This window comes from Euprymna scolopes, chromosome 4 (assembly GCF_053919585.1).
Source record: "Euprymna scolopes isolate OS-2025 chromosome 4, ASM5391958v1, whole genome shotgun sequence".
Lineage (NCBI taxonomy): Eukaryota > Metazoa > Mollusca > Cephalopoda > Sepiida > Sepiolidae > Euprymna > Euprymna scolopes.
This window is the reverse complement of record NC_136485.1, coordinates 171,296,961-171,319,460: the sequence shown is the minus strand read 5'-3', so window position 1 is coordinate 171,319,460 and position 22,500 is coordinate 171,296,961. Positions and strand designations below refer to the sequence as shown.

The window sequence follows — 22,500 nt, the reverse complement described above, 5'->3', positions numbered from 1 at the left end:
GCCAATCAACTCTGGTGTTCTCACTTCCGTATTCCTCCACACCTCTCATTAACCCTCACAGACTTCCTGTCTTTCTTGAATCTCTTATGCCACTCAAAAGCTGATGCTTGAATCATGCAAGATGGTGTTAAAGCAATTTGAAGCATTCCCTACGTTTTTGTGACATTTTTTCAAATTTACACTTCTCTAGATTCTACTGTAGATAATGACCATGCTGTACAGTACCCTACAGAATTTTTAAATTCCTTGCAATTACCTGGTATGCCACCACACAAATTAAAACTGAAATCTGGATGTCCAATTGTGTTACTCAGAAACCTTGATGCTCCACGACTATGCAATGGAACAAGATTATGTGTAACACGAATGCAACCTCATGTGATAGAAGCAGTCATATTGACTGGTGTAGCTACAGGCGAATTGACATTTCTTCCTAGAATACCAATTATTCCATCAGATTCAACAATTCCATTTAAAAGGCTTCAGTTCCCAATAAAATTATGTTTTGCCATGACAATAAATAAGTCGCAAGGACAAACCTTGGCAGTGGTTGGTCTGAACTTAGCTTCTTCTTGCTTTAGTCACGGACAGTTTTATGTTGGATGTTCACGGGTAGGTTCCCCACACAATCTATATATATTAGCACCAGAGGGTAGAACATCAAACATTGTGTATCCAAGAGCTTTATACAAATAGGAAAGCCAATTCTCCCTTCTATTATTATTTATAGTTATTTTTTGCTGTGAATTATCAGCATGGCAGTCTCATAAGTATTGTCCACACTCCACCCATATTCCTGTCAGGTCAATGTTTTAAAACTCTGATAGGAAATTCTTATGGGAAGTTTCTAATCTTTTTCATTATAAAATGTGTACCTTTTTCTATTCAAAATTTAATTTAATACAACCGTTCACTTCTTTCATGTTAAGTTACTTAAAATCACTAAACTCAGTTGCAGTGCTCCGTGGCATAGTGGTTAGCATGCCGGACAATTCACATTATATTTTCACATTCACGCTGACCTACCATAGTCTTTTTTTTTTTTTTTTTCATAAACACCTAAAATGGATTTTCTTGGTGGCCGAGTTGTTAACATCGCATGTTTTTTTTTTTCACACTTAATTTTCCAACTTCGCCCCAATACTCCGGGTTTGATCCTTCCTACTTACCTAACATCACATTTTTTTTTTAAACAATCCCCACCCCGGAAACAAACACCCGGGCAACGATTTTTTTTATTCTTTTGTTTTGATTTACTCAAAACCGCTCTAGGATTCCTCGGGCTTAAGTCTGAGGAATCCTAGAGTTGATGAAACGCGAAATATTCAGTGTAACTTAATCGCCATATACATTTTATAACTTACTATATATATATATATATATATATATATATATATATATATATATATATATATATATATATATATATATATATATAAAAGATAATGAGTGATTGTTTTCTGTTTCATAGGTGGAGGGGTCGACTGACTCTAATCTGTCTTTAATGGTATCTGTGTGCGTGTATTCAGTAAGAAAAATTAAAATGTCGTCAATGTATCTAAAATATTCTGTGTTTTGAGGTAATCTAAATTTGGAAGGACCAGATTCTAGGAATTCTAAGAAAACGCAAGCTATATGTATATACATGGATAATGCGTGTATACATATGCGGCTTTTTTAGTAATATTAGAAGAAATAACAAACACAAATTAACTGAAAATCAGTGCGTTTTTTATTAATATATATATGTGTGTGTGTGTGCGCGTGTGTGTGTGTGTGTGTGTATAAACAGACAAAATTTATTAGAAACCACGTTAAGATGCAAATATTTTATAAAAATTAAATTGATTTTTAAGACGCTTTTTGGTGAGTAAAATATGTATCGTTGTGAATGAAAATTTGCTTTAAAATAACATTACCTTGCTTCGTATTCGTGCATCGAGGCTCTGTGCGGATGATGTTGAACACTGTAGTGTTGATAAAATTACTTTTCGTGGAATCGCCACGGTGTAATAAGAATTGGCAGCAAAAGCTCATTATGTTATATATATAATATATATATATATATATATATATATATATATATATATATATATATATATATTGGATTATTTATCTTCCACCAGACTATCCATTCATGTGTAATCACCTTTTTCTTCACCATATTCCCTCTGCTTCACTTTATTTGTTATCAAGTAAGATCTTTGACTTACTTGTTGTTTCATCAAATACTTTTGCATGCAAAATCCGATCTCGCATTTTGCTAATTCCTACCCTCTGATAAGAAGGAAAGTATTTCTTTGAAACTCCGCGGATTAAGGACTATCCACTTATCTAGTGTTTCCTTTTCAGATTAAATATGTTTTTAACTCATTTCAAAGTGTTTTTAATATGTTTTATTAACTGTTTGCTCGTATATATGTGTGTGTGTGTGTGTGTGTGTGTGTGCGTGTGTATATATATATATATATATATATATATATATATATATATATATATATATATATATATATGGTTAAATATATCTGGGTATGTATGTATGTGTGTGTATGTATGTATATATATATACATATATATATATATATACATATATATATATATATATAGAGAGAGAGAGAGAGAGAGAGAGAGACATTAGGAATATATAGAGAGAGATAGATACATACATAGATCGATAGATAGATAGATAGATAGATTCATATATGCTGAAATATGTAATTTTGCAATTATATTTCACCTTTAATTTATAAGAATTCTTTAATTTATGAAACTCAATGTAATTACAGAGCATAGTACAAATAAATGACAAAAGTCTATATTCCAAATTTTATTCCTTTAATTACGTTGACATTTGCAATTCTTGAGAACACCTGTTTCGTGGCGCAAAATCATTCATTTACATATTATATCTATCAATGAATCTATTCTTCCCTTAACTCATCAGAAGAAAAAGCACCTATGAATTCATTAAAATAATATATATATATATGTGTGTGTGTGTGTGTGTGTGTGTGTGTGTGGTTGCTCAGACGATAGGCAAGAGACTCGGGTTTCGAATCTTGCGTTCGGAAATCTTTTACTGATGAGCTCAAAGGAAGGCAAACTTCGAGTCTAGGACTTCCGGTCTGTAGCTTCCATGATTTGTGTCAACTGCTAAGTTGTGTGATTGTGAAAATAATTATTGATTATTTCACATTTAAAGATTATCTATTTATCTATCTATCTATCTATCTATCTATATATATATATATATATATATATATATATATATATATATATATATATATATATATATATATATATATCTTTATTTACATTTATAGATGTATATTTATTAATTTATTTACATATATGACGTATTCGTATGTATGTAGGAAGATGTATTCTTTTCGGTTTTACCAAACGCCATATTTGATTGTCGGATTCATTGGTGAATTCTTTTTACAGTTGAATGCCTTTGCAAAATATTCACTGTTTCGTAATGTGACGATCACCCTGTAACAACAAAAATACAAAATATTATAACAATTTGTACAACAAATTAACATTAATGTTTATGAATTTTGGAGATGAAGCTAAGTTATTCATATTATTCATATAGTTCAGACTCATCTTGAGTGTCATTTTCACGACATTTCGCTCGATGTAACTGTCTAACTTCTTCAGGTGTATCTTGTCGAACTCGGGAATCTGCGGGAATTTCGGACGAATAGTCTGTGAATTAAATAAAGGTCTCTATTCGAAATTCCGTGCAGATTCCAAATTTCGACAGAAAGATTCGAGAATTAGCCAAGATACACTTGTTGATGGCCGGGGGTTAAATCGATTAAAACGTTATGAAAATGACATTCAAGGCGCTAGTCTGAAGAATCCAAATAATACGCAATCTATATGTTTATATGATAGCGTGTATGTTATTTTGTGTGTCACGCTTACATCTTTTCTCCTCCCGAGTGGCTGTCATTTAATTGTTATGACCTTCCATTTCTTATAATAAAAAATTTTTACCAAGCATACTTCATATGTATTTGTTTCGATTATAGCTGAAAGAACACAAGTTATATATATATATATATATATATATATATATATATATATATATATATATATATATATATATATATATATATATATATTGTTCATGAGTTTTGGTTTCGGTTTCGATTCAAGCTAATGCACCGAAGTCATATGAGTATAACTTTCTTTGGTAGAGCACTCTCGTAAATTATCTTACTCGCTACTTAATTTAGCTGAAATAATGCGAAGCTCGCGATTTGTTTACAAACAAACGTTTGAGCCCTCTACGAGTAGCGGACGAATGTTTATTTAAAATAATCGTTCGGACAAGTTAATTTCGGCCACCGATTCCGTAGTCAAGGGGTAGAACTGCCGACTGTCATCACGACGGTTCTAGGTTCGATCCTCGGCTTGGGAGAGGTGTTAGTCTAGCGGCACTGATGAGTTGTGAAACAACGAAACAGGTCTGTATGTCGATGACTAAAATATATTTTATAAAGCTCCCCTCTTTGGTAGAGCACTCTCGTAAATTATCTTACTCGCTACTTAATTTAGCTGAAATAATGCGAAGCTCGCGATTTGTTTACAAACAAACGTTTGAGCCCTCTACGAGTAGCGGACGAATGTTTATTTAAAATAATCGTTCGGACAAGTTAATTTCGGCCACCGATTCCGTAGTCAAGGGGTAGAACTGCCGACTGTCATCACGACGGTTCTAGGTTCGATCCTCGGCTTGGGAGAGGTGTTAGTCTAGCGGCACTGATGAGTTGTGAAACAACGAAACAGGTCTGTATGTCGATGACTAAAATATATTTTATATATATATATATATAGTTATACTTATATATATATATATAGTTATACTTATATATATAGTTATACTTATATATATATATAGTTATACTTATATATATATATAGTTATACTTATATATATATATAGTTATACTTATATATATATATATATATGAGTATAACTATATATAAATATAAGTATATATATATATATATATATATATATAAGTATAACTATATATATATATATATATATATATATATATATATATATATTGCTGAGTTCAATCCTGAATGAAGGCAGTGAAAAAGTAACATTGAAAAACAGAGAATCAGCAAGTAACATTGAAAAACAGAGAATCAAAAGCCTAGCTGAAGTCCGAACACGGTACCCCCGTAATAATAATAAAGGGTTGGGTTCGAGACTCCTAACAAACCGGTCACCTGACGAAGGCCGGAGGGCAAAACGGCCGAAACGTTGTGACAATAACAACCAAGATGAGGAAGTCAGTCCGACAATCTCAATCAATGAAAACAACTCACCTCAAAAATACAGACAATTACTAAAACCGTATTATATGTTCATCAACGTTTCGTCTTTATTTCGAGACTTCCTCTGGATGAATGAGATTAAGAAACAAAAAATATACCAGTAAAAAATATTTGAAAATGTTTCACGTGCACAGTGTAACGCAGTTCTATTTCAGGGAAACGGAAAAATGACGTTGGAAATTCAAAAGGAGGGGAGGGCTGGCGCTGTTAAAGAGAAGGAAATTGTAGTGACGTCATATAGTCGTTAATGTAAATTTAAAACTATGAACGCAAGTTTATATTCTTATTGGGAAAAAGATATGTCTGTTGAAATTCAAATATAAGTTAGTAACAGAAATGAAATGAGTGTTTTTTATGTAATTTATTGATTGAAATTATGTGTTAATTATTACAGGGGGTGTTTGAATGGTGTGAGAAAGTTAACCTGTGTTCACAGTTAAATATTGTTCTTTAAATAAGAGTTTACTTACTCTATGTTATAGAAACCTCCACGTTGTTTAATAGTGCTTGAAATTGCGATAAGCGCAGATTCAAGAAGTCTCCGGCGCGTTTATTTGAAATAAATTTAACTACTTTTGCTTGTTTAAAGTCAACGGTGTTGTTATATTGTAATGAATGAGAGAATAATGCACTTAGAGAATTGCCATTTTTTATATCTCTTTTGTGTTTATTGAGCCTTTTTTCCAATTTACGCTGAGTTTCACCAACGTATTTATGATGGCAATTATGGCAAGGAGTAGTGTATATACCTCCATCGGAAACTGGTTTGTTATAGAGATGTTTCATAGTTTTTAATATATGTCTTATGGTTAGTGATGTGGTTTGTACGATAGGAATTTTTAGTTTGTTTAGTGTGTTATAGATTATTGTATTATTGGTGTGTGTAGGTAAAAGAAGATGTCTGTTTATGAGAGAAAGGTCTGGTGTGTATGATTTTTTATTATTATTTATTCTGGAAAATATGTGTAGCTTTTCTCTTAGCATTCAATATGAAATATGTCGGATATTACAAGGTTTTCAAACTGTTTGTAAGGTATTTGAATTCTTCATCCTGATATTCAGGACTGCAAATTCTGAAAGCGCGTAAGAAGAAACCAATTATCATCCCCGTTTTTATTTTATTGTTATGGTGTGAATAGAAATGTATGTAATCGTTTTTGTGTGTAGTTTTGCGGTGAACTTTGAAGGATAGTTTATTATTGGATTTTATTATAAGTATGTCAAGAAAAGATAATGAGTTATTGTTTTCTGTTTCATAGGTAAACTTTATGGAAGGTTCGGCTGAGTTTAATTTGTCTCTAATGATATTTATGCGCGTATTTTCAGGAAGAAAAATTAAGATGTCGTCAATGTATCTGAAATACTCTGTGTTTGGAGGTAATCTGAATTTGAAAGGACCAGATTCTAGGAATTCTAAGAAAAGGCAAGCTAATACTCCACTAAGAGGGTTACCCATAGGAAGACCAAAATTTTGTTTATAGAAATTGTTATTGAAGTTAGTCATGTTAGTTATAAGTCTAATGATTTTTATAAGAGTGTCGAGAGGAAAAGGTAAGCTAATGTTAGATTTTTTAAATGTTTAATGAGTAAATTCAAGCATTTTTTAATGGGGACATTAGTATATAATGATGTTATATCTAAGCTGTGTATAGTTTTGTTTTGTACGTTAATGTTTTTTATTTTGTTCAGTAAATCTCCGGAGTTCTTTGTGTGGGAGGTGCTGATAGTGCCCAGTAGTGGAGTCAAAACGTTGGATATGGCACGTGCAATTTTATGTGTGGCACTACCGATCGCAATTTCAAGCACTATTAAACAACGTGGAGGTTTCTATAACATAGCGCCATTAATAAGTAAACTCTTATTAAAAGAACATTATTTAACTGTGAACACAAGTTAACTTTCTCACACCATTCAAACACCCCCTGTAATAATTAACACATAATCTCAATCAATAAATTACATAAAAAAAACACTCATTTCATTTCTGTTACTAACTTATATTTGAATTTCAACGGACATATCTTTTTCCCAATAAGAATATAAACTTGCGTTCATAGTTTTAAATTTACATTAACGACTATATGACGTCACTACAATTTCCTTCTCTTTAACAGCGCCAGCCCTCCCCCTCCTTTTGAATTTCCAACGTCATTTTTCCGTTTCTCTGAAATAGAACTGCGTTACACTGTGCACGTGAAACATTTTCAAATATTTTGTACTGGTATATTTTTTGTTTCTTAATCTCATTCATCCACAGGAAGTCTCGAAATAAAGACGAACCGTTGATGAACATATAATACGGTTTGTTCCTTTTTATTTTCTCTATTCTGTCGGAATATATATTATCACAACTTTATAATATATAAGAATCGATAGAAAATTGACTTTTTAATAATATATACGAAATCGGCATAAATTAAAATATCATATTTATGCGGATTTTATGACCGGGCTATGTCAGGCATCTCTGCAAGCTTAGATCAATACTTTTGCAGTTTTAACAAAAGAGCTACAACAATTTCAGGGCGTCACCATTTACGCTGACATCCACATGATCCCAATATCAATATATTACATAGGAACGAGCCCGCTGTGGTCCCACTAGTTAAAATTATTTTTTTAAGAAATGTTTAAAGTTTGATCAAATATGTTTATGGATTTATTTAATCGAAAAGTCACAAAAATATAATAAAATCGAACAGAATTCTTAGAATTTTATATGTCCATTTTATTTAATGTGTTATCTAATATCCTTAGAGCTTTATTATTGCTACTATTCATAAACGACCTGATAAAATAGTGTCCAAAATGGGTTTATTTGCTTTATAATAGACATGAAAGAAAAACGCATATGCAAGGCAGTGGCAGAAAGCCAAGGAAATGAACTTCAGTCCATAGTGGAATTGAGTCGTAAATGGATGGTATCATTTAATGCTACTAAAGTTAAACTTTTTCCGTCAACAATTATAAGAAGTTTTCTCAACCACAGCTAGCCATGATTAATTACACTTTATCTCTTAAATTCCTCGCTTTAACATTCGCATGCAACATGAATTGGAACAACTACACTAAGGGCATTACTACAAAGAAGGTAGGCTCCCTCTATCGTGCTAGAAATGTACTCACACATGAAAGTATCCTATATTTCTACAAAGCCACAATTCGCCTATGTATAAATAAATGTAAAAATAAATTTATCCATACGCGAATTATGGCTTTGTAGAAATACAGGATACTTTCATGTGTGTGTACATTTCTAGCACGATAGAGGGAGCCTACCTTCTTTGTAGCAGGTCCACTAGTATATATATCATAAACAGGGTCCAAAAAAGAGTCTCCAATCTAATATATCCCGAACTCTCAACTAAGCTCCACCCCTTTTTCCTTCCCCCACAATGTTGTAAGCCTGTGTTTGTTTTACAAGTACTTAAAAACAATGTGCATGCGTAATCCCTCGACGTATATACCCTCGACAAATCAGTCCGGTAGCAAAATCTCATCATTTCACTGTAGAATCTTCTAGATGCGAGAAACATTTCTATTTTTATAGTTTCTTTCCTCGGACTGTTAGATTTATACATTTCACTTCGGCTTTCTGTTTTCCTGGCTACATTAACATTCCGAAATTTAAATGTAACGTGAACAGGCATCTAACTCATCTTTTACATAGTTCCCTGTAGGCATGGTCTTCAACAGTAGCCTCTTACGACCGTGGCAGTATGCGCCTTGTTTGGGGTGAACATGAATAATATATATATATATATATATATATATATATATATATATATATATATATATATATATATATATATATATATAATTTGAGAACCTATATATATATATATATATATATATAATTTGAGAACCTGTATGTATGTATGTATGTATGTATGTATGTATGTATGTATGTATGTATGTGTATTTGTGTAAAAACTCTGTATGAACTGTCCCGTGAGCTATTTTCCAGATTCATATTCTTATGTTTTTTTTAAATTTTGTGACTACAAATCATAAAACTCTTAGTTTCATCCTATGCAGCAACCAGCAAATACATAGAAATGTTTAAAAAAATTTAGCGTGACTTTTAGATTATTTTGCTAATAGTTTTTTTCTCTGATGAGAAAATTTGCATTCTTTGAAACTCCGTGGATTAAGGAGCACCTACCTACCAGCTTTGGAGTATTCTGCCGAATAATAAAAAACTTTTTGTAAATTTCCACTTTACATATCTGTTCTTTTTCTTCTTAATATATATATATATATATATATATATATATATAATTATATATACATATATATACATATATATAAATATATATATACATACATTTATATATATATACATATATATACATATATATATATATATACATGTATATACACACACACACACACACACATATATATATATATATATATATATATATATATATATATATATATATATAATTAAGTCAGTCACTTTTTCAAAATGAGACAAAAATACCAAACTGATATTTAATTCTAGCGACACACTAAAATTATGATTGAAAAAGTAAATATATTAAAAGGTTGTAGCAATGTAGAATGTCGGATTTCTTCACATATTTCTTTGATTTATTCTCGAAATTTTTAAAGCATCCATTTTTTTTCTTTTGCAAAAGAGATTTTATTCTCGAAATTATCAAAGACATTTACCATACCGGTTATATTAAACAGTAAGTACATATTTACTGATTCATACATGTGATTGATTTTGAAAAATAAATGGATATACAAAGGTTTATAAAATCGAAATGATCTTCGTTCTGTTTTCTCTTTTTATTTATGCATCACGTCAGTATTCTACATTGCTACATTTTATATACTTACATGATTTTTTTTACCAGCAATACTTCAAACAAACAACTTTTCCCTTTTATATAAAAGAATGTAGCATTGTCGACTGCGTCCTTGCATTTCTATGAAAGTCGACGTCTGTCCGCTATCGAGCTCTTCTGTCTGTCACACTTAAGTTTATCATTACTGAACGCATCTTTAAAAAATCATTTTCTAAACGAAACGGCTACGTACCTAGCATCCGCTGGCGAATGCGGGTTTGTCAATAATTGGTCAATCAACGCTTCCGGCTGTATCTTTCTACACCAGATCTGCGAACAAAACAAAACCATCGACATTATTGCAACGAACTCTCATAAAGCAAATAATTCAAGAAACTGAAAATATTTAGGGTGTAATGAGATATATGTGTGTGTGTGTGTGTGTGTGTGTGTGTGTGTGTGTGTGTGTGTGTGTGTGTGTGTGTGTGTGTGTGTGTACTAGTGGCAAAAAACTGGTGTAGCTTATTCCGTTGAAAGGATTAGCCAGGCAAAATAGCTAACCTAATGAATTCTTTTAATTCAAATAAATTATGTGTAGCTCAATTGCCATAATTTATAGAACTATTAGATTTCAATCATGTATTGAGTACTGCTATTATAAAGTGTATATATATATATATATGTATATATGTATATACTAATTTTTTTTATACATTAAAATTCGGTAATGTTGACATTTTCATAAAGCAAATAATTCAAGAAACTGAAAATATTTATATATATCAGGTGCTACCTATAAGTTTCCTGACTTTTTTCGTATTGGCATTTTTATTGATAGTACACGCCTGAAACTCGAAGTAATCTCCTCCGGTTGCAATGCACTTGTACCGTTCCCAGAATTTCTGGAAGAATTCATCAAAGTCCTCTTGTGTGAGCATGTCAATGACCCTCGTCACGGCTTCTTGCATCTCTTCAATTGCCTCATAACGACAGCCTCTAAGGTATTCCTTAAGTTTAGGAAATAAACAAAAGTTACAGGAAGCAAGGTCTGAACTATAGGGAAGGTGAATAACTGTTTTGATGCTTATCTTGGTCAAATCGTCTGTGACAAGGATGGAGTTGTGAACTGATTTCTCTGGTGGAAATTGCACTGACACGATTTGAAGTGTTGGCCTCTCCCGACGGAATCTGTTCCTAACCTCACTTAAAACTTCAACATAGTATTCTTTGTTGACCGTTTGTCCATTGGAAACCCGGTGCATGTAGATCATGGCCGTGCTGTCAAGAAAAGGGATTATCATATGTTTTTTGGGTGCGTTTGTTCTGTCTGGCCTTCTTAGGTCTGTTAGAGCCAGCATGCTTCCACTGGGAACTCTGTCTCTTGGTCTCTGAGTCATAGATCCAGCTTTCATCGCAGGTCACTAGAGCATCATTAACTGTGAGATCTGAATTGATCAGCTCGACCATCTCCCTGTTGTCATGACAACGTCTTTCTTTCTCATCTTCTCTGAGCATACTTGAGACAAACTTCGAGCAAATCTTCCGCATCTTCAATTCCTCATGAATTATTTTGTGAACCCGCTTTTCATTGCAAGTCACAACCTGGTGGAGAAACGAGTCGTTTTTGTTGAATAAAATAAGAGAAGATGACACTTTATAATGGCGTTTCATTCGCGAGGCACTCATTTATCAAGTATTTTTTTTTGTGTCTTTCCAATCTCTCTCAAGTAATTGGAAATCGTAGTAGACATTACGTCTAATTCAGAAGCAAGTTCTTGAACAGTTGTGCATCGACTAAGGCTCTTAATTGATCATTGTCAACATCCAATGACCGACTACTATTATCAGCATCATCAAGATTCTCATCAACGCCACGAAATTTCTTAAATCTCCATTGTGCTGTGCGTTCAGTAGTGGTTCCTGGGGTAAACGGTTTGTTGATATCACGAGCTGTTTTGACAACTTTTCAGCTTAATTTGAATTGAAATAAGAAAACTGTGCGAACTTGCTTTATTTTTCATCTTGTATTCTGAAAAGAGGAGATAATTGTTTTAAAATGATTGTAATTTAAACGATTAGATCGAGTGAAAAACGTTTAAAATGATATATGAAGTAAAAGTATTATAACGAAAATTTATTTAAAAATACATCATTTGAAATCTAAATTAAACATTCCACAAGATCTTTTTTCTCAACCTAATAATATTTTATAGCTAATTATAATATTTTATAACTAATTATAATATTTTTTAACTAATTCGTAATATTAGAACTTTTGTCTTTAAAATTAGCAACTTAAGATCCCCGCAGAACCCTTTGTAGTCAATCGAGTCAATAGTTATCTTGGCTTAGACAACCCTGTGAAAAAAAAAACTTTCCTTGTCACGTGTCCACCTTTCATACACATGTGTCTGTTTCTGTTACCCACGGCACACATGTTGTTCAACCACGTCACACATGCTGTTCACCCACGTCACACATGCTGTTCATCCACGTCACACATGCTGTTCACCCACGTCATGAACTGCTTTCCTGAATTTATCATGTTCCTGGTTCATTTAAATAATCAAGTTATTTACTAACTACCTGTTTCTCCTAGTTTCCTACTATTCTCTTGTTTTTAATTTCTTACGCAAATAAAATATGATCAACAAAACAGAAGAAAAAATTCGAAAGTGACGCAGAAAAGAAAGCAACGATATTTACAGACCGGTGCAATTCTTTATTTGCTTTCTTTAAGTTTTCTATCTCGGCTGGGTTCGTTGTTTATTCCTTTTGTGTGTGTGTGTGTGTGTGTGACTGCATTCTCTCCGGTGATAACGGTTTTTATCATTTTTATTTCTTTTATCTAGACCTCTTTTGCAAAAAGTCCTGGTCATTACGGCACCAAATAATGTATATATGTTACGTAGCCGTTACCTTTTTACTCGAACCCGACAAACTATATGCAGAGATAGTCGCAAAGGAACAAATGGAAAGAAATTCGACTCGACATTTTTTGTTTTTACAAAAGGTATTTATTAACAGTACTTTCTAAACCACACTTGCATATTTTTTATGGTTCCTCCAGTCTGCTATGTGGTTAACAACATTCTGCCATCTCGACACATTTTTCTATTCTCTCATACCACCACCTGACTAACCCTAACCCTAATCCTAACCCTAATCCTAACCCTAACCACCAGAACAGATCAAGAAAAACGTTTTTAAATCGTTTGTAGTGGAGACGGTGTTGTTTTATGGTTCACCAGCAAGGACTCTCTGTAAAAAACTTGAAAGTTAGATGGAACTTATACTAGAATGCCCCAGGTAGTGTTAAACTTAAACAGAAAAGCACACCCAACCATTAGCCATCTGTATGGTCGTCTGTCCAGGATCTCTTCGGTAATAAGAGAAAGAAGAACATAATATGTTGGTCATTGCTACCGAAGAAAAGAGGAGTTTGTCAGTGATGTGGTACTGTGGGATCCTAAACACGGAGAAGGAAGACGTGTTAAGATGTGCACAAAATTATTGCAAGAAGACACTGGCTTACAACCTCAAGATCTTCCTAAGGCCATAGAAAAATAGAGATCTGCAGAGGGAAAGAGTCCATTTGGTCCGGACAACCTGCTTGAAACAATGATGATAATTATTGTGTTATCAAAGCATCCTCTTTTTCCCTTTTATCATAATTATAATAAACCTAGTAGTGTTATAGAATGGACCAAGAGAGAGAAGGGGAGGAGGGGGAATTATAGTGTAGACATGTTGACTGGAAGTCAAGATCAGCTGATTAGATTGCGTGTGAGTCATATGATCAGTTTAGCTGAATCATGGAGATTTGGTTTGGACTTGGAAGAGAACGGACGGCTTCACTGTTGTCTCCTCCCCTTCACTGGGGGGTGGAGGGGGGGCGAACACTGACGTGGTAGAAATAAGACCTAGAAGAAGAAACCACACAGGCTAAATTCACTTTCCATTCTTCTGCGATCGATCTGGAAGGTGAATACAAACTATAGAACCAATTTGTTGTCTTGGAGTGAAATAAATCTTCATCCCCAAAAACAGGTACCAGTCTCCCTCCCAGACGAGATGTTCCAGATGACCAGCATCCAAGAAGCAGAAGGTATGTGAAAATGCATGTCACACACACAGCGACATTAACTCTGATAAGATAATCAAACACTCAATCCTTTATGATATGACAACGTAACAGTAGGTGATACCCTTTTCTCTTCCCTGTAACTTCTTTCCCACAGAAGAGACATTGTGAGCCCGTGTCTGCTGTCGTTATTTTCATGGCAAATTCTCAACAGAACGGTAATCTATGGTCCTCCTTACCAAACTTTCACAAAAAAACACTCAACTAGCTGCAACTACTATCAACAATTTTCCAATCCTATCTTTTCCTAACTCTAAACACAGATTTCATGAACAAATGAAATACCAATTTACACCATTACGATTATTACATTACCACATTACATTCATTACCGTTATCCTTAAGTGGCCTTCAGGCCTTGATAAGTGGTAACTTCTAGGAAGAAAAAACACATAAAGTATCACCAAATTACTTTCTCTGTATTATAACTATAATTAATGCGATATTACACAATCTCCAACTTACCTCCCTTTTATTAGAACTAGATCATAAATTGGTGCCAGACAAAACAATGTGATAATAATTTTTGGTTCTTCTTTATTTTAATACCGAAATCTGACGGTCGAAAACTTGCGGTTTCATTCAAAATCAATAACTTCTTACTTATTATTTCAATATCAACTAAACACAATGTCATGTCGCAATTAGTTAAATATTATTGGAATATTACATAAAACAAATATTTCTATGATTCAATGAAAAACCGATTTCGCCATGTTTGCTTGTAATGTGTGACATAAACATAAAGGAAATAACTAATTTCTCGCGAATTGACCTAAGATTTTTCAGTTTCCAGAAATTAATTACCTCCCCTTCTTCTATGTGCTCTATAGAGTTTTTATTTTAGCAAAACTTGTAAAAAATTTTGAAAACTATTTTCATAAATAATTAATTTTCTACCATATAGCTTTTCATAATTTTTGGATATTTTCATTACTGTGACATGACAATTAAGTAGATACCAGTGGCTTTACTTGAAATTCAATATTTGATTTTTGAATTTCACTATTACAACAAAGAACAACCAAAATCTTTGTATTGCTGATAAAAATGCATACAAAAACCTGGATTGGAAACTATGAATACTGAAACAAAGTAAAGTGCTGTACAAAATTATGCAAATAATTTATTTAAAAAATTTCGTTTCGTTTTAGTTTAACTCCATTCCGTTTTCAGATAGGACTGATATTCGATCTGTGATATTTGATTTTGTAAATGTGCGACTCAATTCTTATTACCACATTTTAATCATGTTTTCGATTCTTGTTAAGATAGAGTTGACAGATCGATTTTTTAAAATATGTTATTTCAATCCAAAACAATAGTATTTACTTGTCATGTCGGAAATAGTAATATATCCAAAAATTACGAAAAATCATTGAGTAGAAAAATTTTTATAGTTAAAAGTAATTTTTATAGAAAATTGAGGGAAATGGAATTTTCCCTAGATGTGAACATATTGAAGATTGCAAATACAGGGGATATACTTATCTCCCATTTCGTCACTTTAATGGCTGACGTTTTGTTTTAACCAATAGTGGCAGACTTTTTTTTTTTTTCACTAAAAACATAATAACAGTTGTTCTACTCAATGAATTTTCGTAATTTTTGGATATGTTACTATTTTCGACATGACAATTAAATACTGTTGTTTGGGCTTAAAGCTACATATATAAAAACATTGATCTGTCGACTCTATCTTAGCAAGCACCGTGTTTTCTTCCAATTATATGCGTAATAACTAGGGCTATGACAACAGCATATTCTTTTCCTTGTTTTAATTCTCAGGTATATATGCATTGATATCTTATATGTTTTTATGCAGAGTGATGTGATCCTCGGTTGATTAACTGTGTCCAACTGTGTCGGATATATACTCGAGAGTCAAAACAATGAAAAGAATATGCTGTTGTCATAGCCCTAGTAATAACACATTTTTTTTACTGAACATGGTTCCTCATTTAATGATATTTTTAAAACAAAATAAAATCATTGTTATCACCAATAAACAATTTTTTTATCGTATTATCATGTCTGACGTCGAATCTATAGGATTGCGAATAATTGTAATGTTAAAGACACTCAAAAGAATCTCTTTTATTATAACTGTAATAAATATTGTATAAGAATCTATTAATTATCTCCCCTTAATTCTAAATGCGATAAGAATGCCCGAATTACCTCCCCTTTGTCATAAATCTAGTATTAAAGCATCTGATTTCTTCTCCTTTGACGACAACCTTAAGCATAACCATAACTCTTTTATACACGTTGTAATAAACAATTCCATTATTGTTTATTGTTCATTATTATTTTTAATTCCTCTAAAATAATAATTGTTGTAAGCCGGTCTCATACTGCGCTACACAAATAACTGAATAATTCCTAAACCTTGTTTTGAAATAAGACTGTGACATAGAAGACTCTCATGAAATAAAACTACTTGACTAATATACCCATTGAACCAAGTGCAAGAGAGATCAAAATAATTGCACTTAAAGACACAATAAAAATCTTAAAAAAGATTATCTAAAATAGCTCGCTATTAAATTGGAGACTCTGTTTTGGATCCTGTCTAAGAGTGTGAGACTAGTGGTAGATGCATCAGCCTAGATGTGGCAAATTTTGTCTTTGTACAGGATGGAATGATAAAATTGTCACCATACAAAAGACGACATGATTCCATTTCCGTTTTATGAAAACTGGTGTTCATTTTTTGTTGCAGACCATTTACTAGTTGGTCAGTTGTGTAAAAATCTTAGGAGCAAGTCTTCTATCATGTCTGAAAGTGACACAATGTTCAATGAACAAGATCAGAGATGCGCCGCTGTACAACTCATGATCACTATCGATTCAAGTTATGACAACAGGACCATTGCCAGCATCTTTAAAATACAAGTCTGGACGGTTCAACACTTGAGGGCACAGCTCAATGAAGTTTCCGGCCACAATTATGGTCTTTGGTGTAGTTTCAAGTGAGGGATACATTATGACACCTCACATCTTTAAAGTCGACTTGAAAGTCAACATCAAAGTGTCTCTGAGTGTGTTGAAGAGGAAAGTGATCCCCTGGTGCAATCAGGTGTCCGTTGGCAGACCAGGGGTATAGCAGCAGGACTCGGCACTAGCCCACGGCTAAAGAGACCGAAACTTGGCTTCAGAAAGAATGCTATGACTTTGTACCTTTCCCTTACTACCCTTTACCTGAACCCGCTGGACTACTTCATTTGGTCATATCTCGAGAACATCACCAACATGACCTCCCATAACACCAAAGCTAGCTTGATCGCCTGCCATTTGCCGAGTATTCGCTGAGTATTTGCCAACTATTTGCTGAGCTTCCACCAACATTTGTAGAAAAGGCATGCTCCCAGTTCCGAACCTGTATCGAGGCAGTGATTGAGGCTGAATGCGGCTACATTGAATTCTAGATTTCTAGACAAATATCAGGGTTATAGTAAGTTACCTGAATTGATTTCTTTCAATAAAAGTTTTAAAATAAAGCTGTAGTATTGTTTTCTTTAGGACGTTAAATTTATCATTCCACCCTGTAGAGATATAGGATACTGTCATCTGATAGTATAACAGGACCATCTGATAGTACGCCCCATACCCAGCTAAAATAAGAATGGAAATTTTAAAATATTTTATCTCACATTTTTAGCAATAACTTTATTACGTGTTTTATGAAAGAGTACTCCAATAATCCAATAACTTTATTACGTGTTTTATGAAAGAGTACTCCAATAATCCAATCACGTTTATCCTTGTTGCAATCAAGAATAATCTCCTTCCTTTCTCTCGTATTTCAAATTATGTATGTCTTTCTGTTGCTATACTAGAACTGTTTAAATAAGTTAAGTTTAATTTTCTTTCTGTTTATATATTACATGATCATTTTCTGTTGTGGGGACATACACACCCTTATAATCACTAAGATGGACTTATCCATTAGCCATATAAGCAGCAAGTATAGACCGCTCAATGAGAACTATCCGGATGTCGTACAGAGACAACTCCCCATGGACTTACTAATCTTCCTGTATTACTAACCCTGTTGTGGATATAAATGTTCTTCGTATTCTCACCAGTCGTCGTGTTTTCCTATTTTCACCTTTGCCGACTCCACTACAATTTCGATAATGAAATACTTTTTTAAAATTTAGGATGCTGCTGCTCAAAGCACTTTTTCTGATCTTGACAAAATCAATTTCGCAATCTAGTGGAGGATGATCTGTTCTCATCCCCACATCTTCTTTTTCACAAAAGAGATAACTTATCATTCTTTACTTTATCTCTTTTTTCATGATAGATGATGAATAAATATTTGAAAATATACAGAACTTGTCACATGAAAACCTTTTGACTAAATTCAACATAAAATAATCTGAAAAGGCTTGAAATGCCGTAAAACAAAACAACCAAACCAAACACCATGAATAAATATTTGAAGATATAAAAAACTTGATGAAACTTCCTAAAAAATTACTTGATTGGACATTAAATAACTCATTGGTTATTATTATAAGGGTTGATATGCCGTAAAATAAAACAATCAAATTGGCTGGGCTAATATCTCTGGTCGCCGCTAAATTATTCAAAGCAATTTTATTCTTCCGTTTACCTAAAATCAAATGAAACTACCATGAACAGAGTTTCTTCCCTAGATTGTTCCTTTTGTTGAACACAATACTATGGGATTGCTTCTCTCTTGTCTACAACATAGTCGTTTTCAAGTTTAATGCAAAGAAATACTTGCTATGTTGTCATCTTAAGTCTATCGTTTCCAATCCTGCCATGGTATTGTTCATCATCTGATTGACAATCAATTTAGACATTATCCTTGAGTGGCTTTTAGGGTGTAATAAGTAGTGAGTCATGAGTGTTAAAAAAAGAGATTTTTTTTTTACTTACATGGGCAAATCCAACAAAGAACAGTTGATCACTGGTGTAAGTCAAGCCTGGCAAAAGTTTGGTTTGGAGGTTGTGATTTTTTATATACGTTTTGTACGCCTGTAAATGAAACATATCAAAAGAAATATTTAAAAAGTAAAACTTTTATTTAAATCAATCGATAGGATGTTCCCAGGTTAATCACTTTATTGAATGGGGGGGGGGTCAGTTTCTTTTGCAATCAATATCAATAGGAATATACATGCTTTCATTTATTTTGTAAAAGGAAATCATTAGTTAGCTCTTCGTTAGAGGATGGAATTCTGGATTTCTAGACAAACATCAGGGAGAAAGTATTTTGGTAGTTTCTTGACATTATTTGGTCTTCTCTTTCTGATTGAAGCTTACGAATAACTCTGCATGGTATCTCTTCAGTTTCTTTATCTATGTATACCAGCATTTGACATTCTAGGCTGAACACCATTTCTTTTCCATATCAGGAAATATTATTCAGAAAATTAACATTTAATCTGATAATACCACTATTTATTCTGGTGTTGCTTCTGGTCCACCTACCTCGGATCAGTTTACTTGAGTTTAGTTGTGATTTGGGCTACGAAATGGCTTGTTCTGCTTAATCCTGTTGACTCAGCTCATGACTTTCAATCGTAGGTGTATCCCTTTTCTCCTGAGATTCTCATGGATAGCTCAGCTCTTGAGAAGGAAACGACTATGAAGTTTCTTGGTTTTTCTTTCTCATCAAATCTTTCTTCGATTTCATATATTAGATCCATTGCTCTTTCTGCTTCATGAAACGTCTGTTCTCTAAATTGCTCTAAACATTTTCTCGGACCTAAAATTTTTCTCTATCTCTTCAAATCTATTATCAGACCATGTCTGTAGTACTGTTGTCATATTTGGGCTGGTGAGTCGCTGTTCTATTTAAGAGGCAAAAAGTATCTTCATTTGATTGGCCCAACCCTTTCAGTTTTGCAACCTTTCTCTTGCAGACATAATGTTGCTTGTATCAATCATTTTTATAAATACTTATAGGATGGCCCAAAAGAAGGTTTCCCACAGAAGAGATGTCGCGAACCTGTCTCCGCTCTATCATTACTTTCATGGTAAGTAGTCGACTAAACTCCAATCTATTGTCTCCCCTTGCCAAAATTTCACAAGACACTCAACTAGCTACAATCACTATCAACAATTTCTCCCACTCTCTAGCTGTACCTAAATTTAAATGCAGATTTCATGAAAAAAAAATTTTCCCCAGAACTGTCCGCCTGTGAAACACTGTTCTGCTGGTCTGCTTCCTGGTTGACTAAAACATGGTAGCCTTTAAATTCAATGTAAAATGTTTTGTTACTCGATTTACGCCATTAACGATTACTACACTACAACCTTACATTCATTGACTTTTATCTTCGAGTGGCCTTTTTGGTGACTCCAAATAAAAAAAGGTCTTAAACTATCATTTATATTTTTGAAGTCAGACATAAAGTGATAGTGCCACAACTCCTAACTAAATCTAACAGTGATGAACATTTCTTTCACCAGGATGGAACAGCACCACAGAGTAAGAAATTATCATGATGAGGCTTTTCGACAGGTTTTTTTGGAAAAAAAGAGCAGCATCGTATGACCACCATGTTCACGTGACCTGACACCAATGCATTTCTAATTTTGGAGGATGTTGTAAACAAGGTCTATGAGCAGAAACCAAAAGCAATAGATGAATTAAAATATTATATTGATGACGCCTTCAAAGAAATTGATGAAAATTGGAATTTGTGCCGCACTGTGTGTCTCAGAATATTCTGGAGAGATTGAAGGAATTTTGCAATGTTGATTGAGAGCTGTGTGAGCTTTCTGAGAAATAACACAATTTATGTCTACTGCTTGAAGCATGCTTGGAACATGCTTGAAGCATGCTTGAAACATGCTTGAAACATACTTGAAACATGCTTGAAACATGCTTGAAACATGCTTGAAGCATACTTGAAACATGCTTGAAACTTGAAACATGCTTGGAACATGCTTGAAACATGCTTGAAGCATACTTGAAGCATACTTGAAACATGCTTGAAACTTGAAACATGCTTGAAACATGCTTGAAACATGCTTGAAGCATACTTGAAACATGCTTGAAACATGATTGAAACATGCTTGAAACATGATTGAAGCATACGTGAAACATGCTTGAAACTTGAAACATGTTTGAAACATGCTTGAAACATGCTTGAAGCATGCTTGAAGCATACTTGAAACATGCTTGAAACTTGAAACATGCTTGAAACATTCTTGAAACATGCTTGAAACATACTTGAAACATACTTGAAACATGCTTGAAACATGTTTAAAACATGCTTGAAACATGCTTGAAGCATGCTTGAAGCATACTTGAAACATGCTTGAAACTTAAAACATGCTTGAAACATGCTTGAAACATACTTGAAACATGCTTGAAACATGCTTGAAAAATTTTTAAAACATGCTTGAAACATGCTTGAAGCATGCTTGAGGCATACTTGAAACATGCTAACGACTTTAATACGCTTACAGGTATAACAAATTTCCTACTGTTCTAGTGTTAAAGTTTTAAATAAGTGATATACATAATAACTATGAATTTACGTTTAGAGCCATCCTGTATCATGGCATTCGTTCTTCATAATTATGTGATTTATTCTCTGCTTCCTTTGTTCCAGCTTTTTTGACTCGTTGGTCTAGTGGTCTTCATCAATTCGCTGTTTTAATACATCATTGTAATGCAGCTTCCTATTCCAGTATCTGCTTGTGAAACTCTTTCTATTTACTCTTTTCCGCTTACCTTTAGCTTTGGTATTTTCAAGACTAAGATCAAAAAACATCTGTTTTTGTGATAATCATCTTTCGTACTTGTTAGTTTCTTACACTAAGTAGCTTCATGCATTGGCTGGAGTGATTTCTATTAAAAAGGGGATTCCAACAGAGACAAGAACAGTGTATACACTTTTTTATTATTGCTATTCTACATTGGTTTTAAGAGATCAAGGGAGCTAACTCCATCTTGATTTCATTATCCGATTTATATCCGAGAGCTCTTTTAAGAATAGACGTTGTTCTCTTTATGGCTGTTGTCTGTATTTCGTGCCAGCTTGGTCTTCCATGAATGATTTCCAAGTATTTCTTATACACGTGTGTGTGTGTGTGTGTGTTTGTGTGTGTGTGTGTGCGTGCGTACGTGTGTGTGTGTGTGTGTGTGTGTGTGTGTGTGTGTGTGTGTGTGTGTGTGTGTGTGTGTGCGTACGTACGTGTG

At 33.3% G+C, this 22,500-nt stretch overlaps 1 protein-coding gene across 3 annotated transcripts in view; it reads right to left on the bottom strand.

The window, feature by feature from the left end:
* Nucleotides 1-3,260: 3,260 nt before the first annotated feature.
* The window catches only part of LOC145270282 (endothelin-converting enzyme 1-like), a 180,223-nt gene continuing 160,983 nt past the window's right edge, over nt 3,261-22,500 (bottom strand). For all 3 annotated transcript variants that reach the window (XM_080125928.1, XM_080125933.1, XM_080125938.1), the window contains exons 20-22: nt 19,221-19,319; nt 10,416-10,492; nt 3,261-3,495 (exon numbers count right to left, since the gene is read on the bottom strand). In XM_080125928.1, the coding sequence (XP_079982054.1) occupies nt 3,396-3,495; nt 10,416-10,492; nt 19,221-19,319 (276 nt within the window). In that variant the 3' untranslated portion in view covers nt 3,261-3,395. The remainder of the gene's footprint in view (nt 3,496-10,415; nt 10,493-19,220; nt 19,320-22,500) is intronic.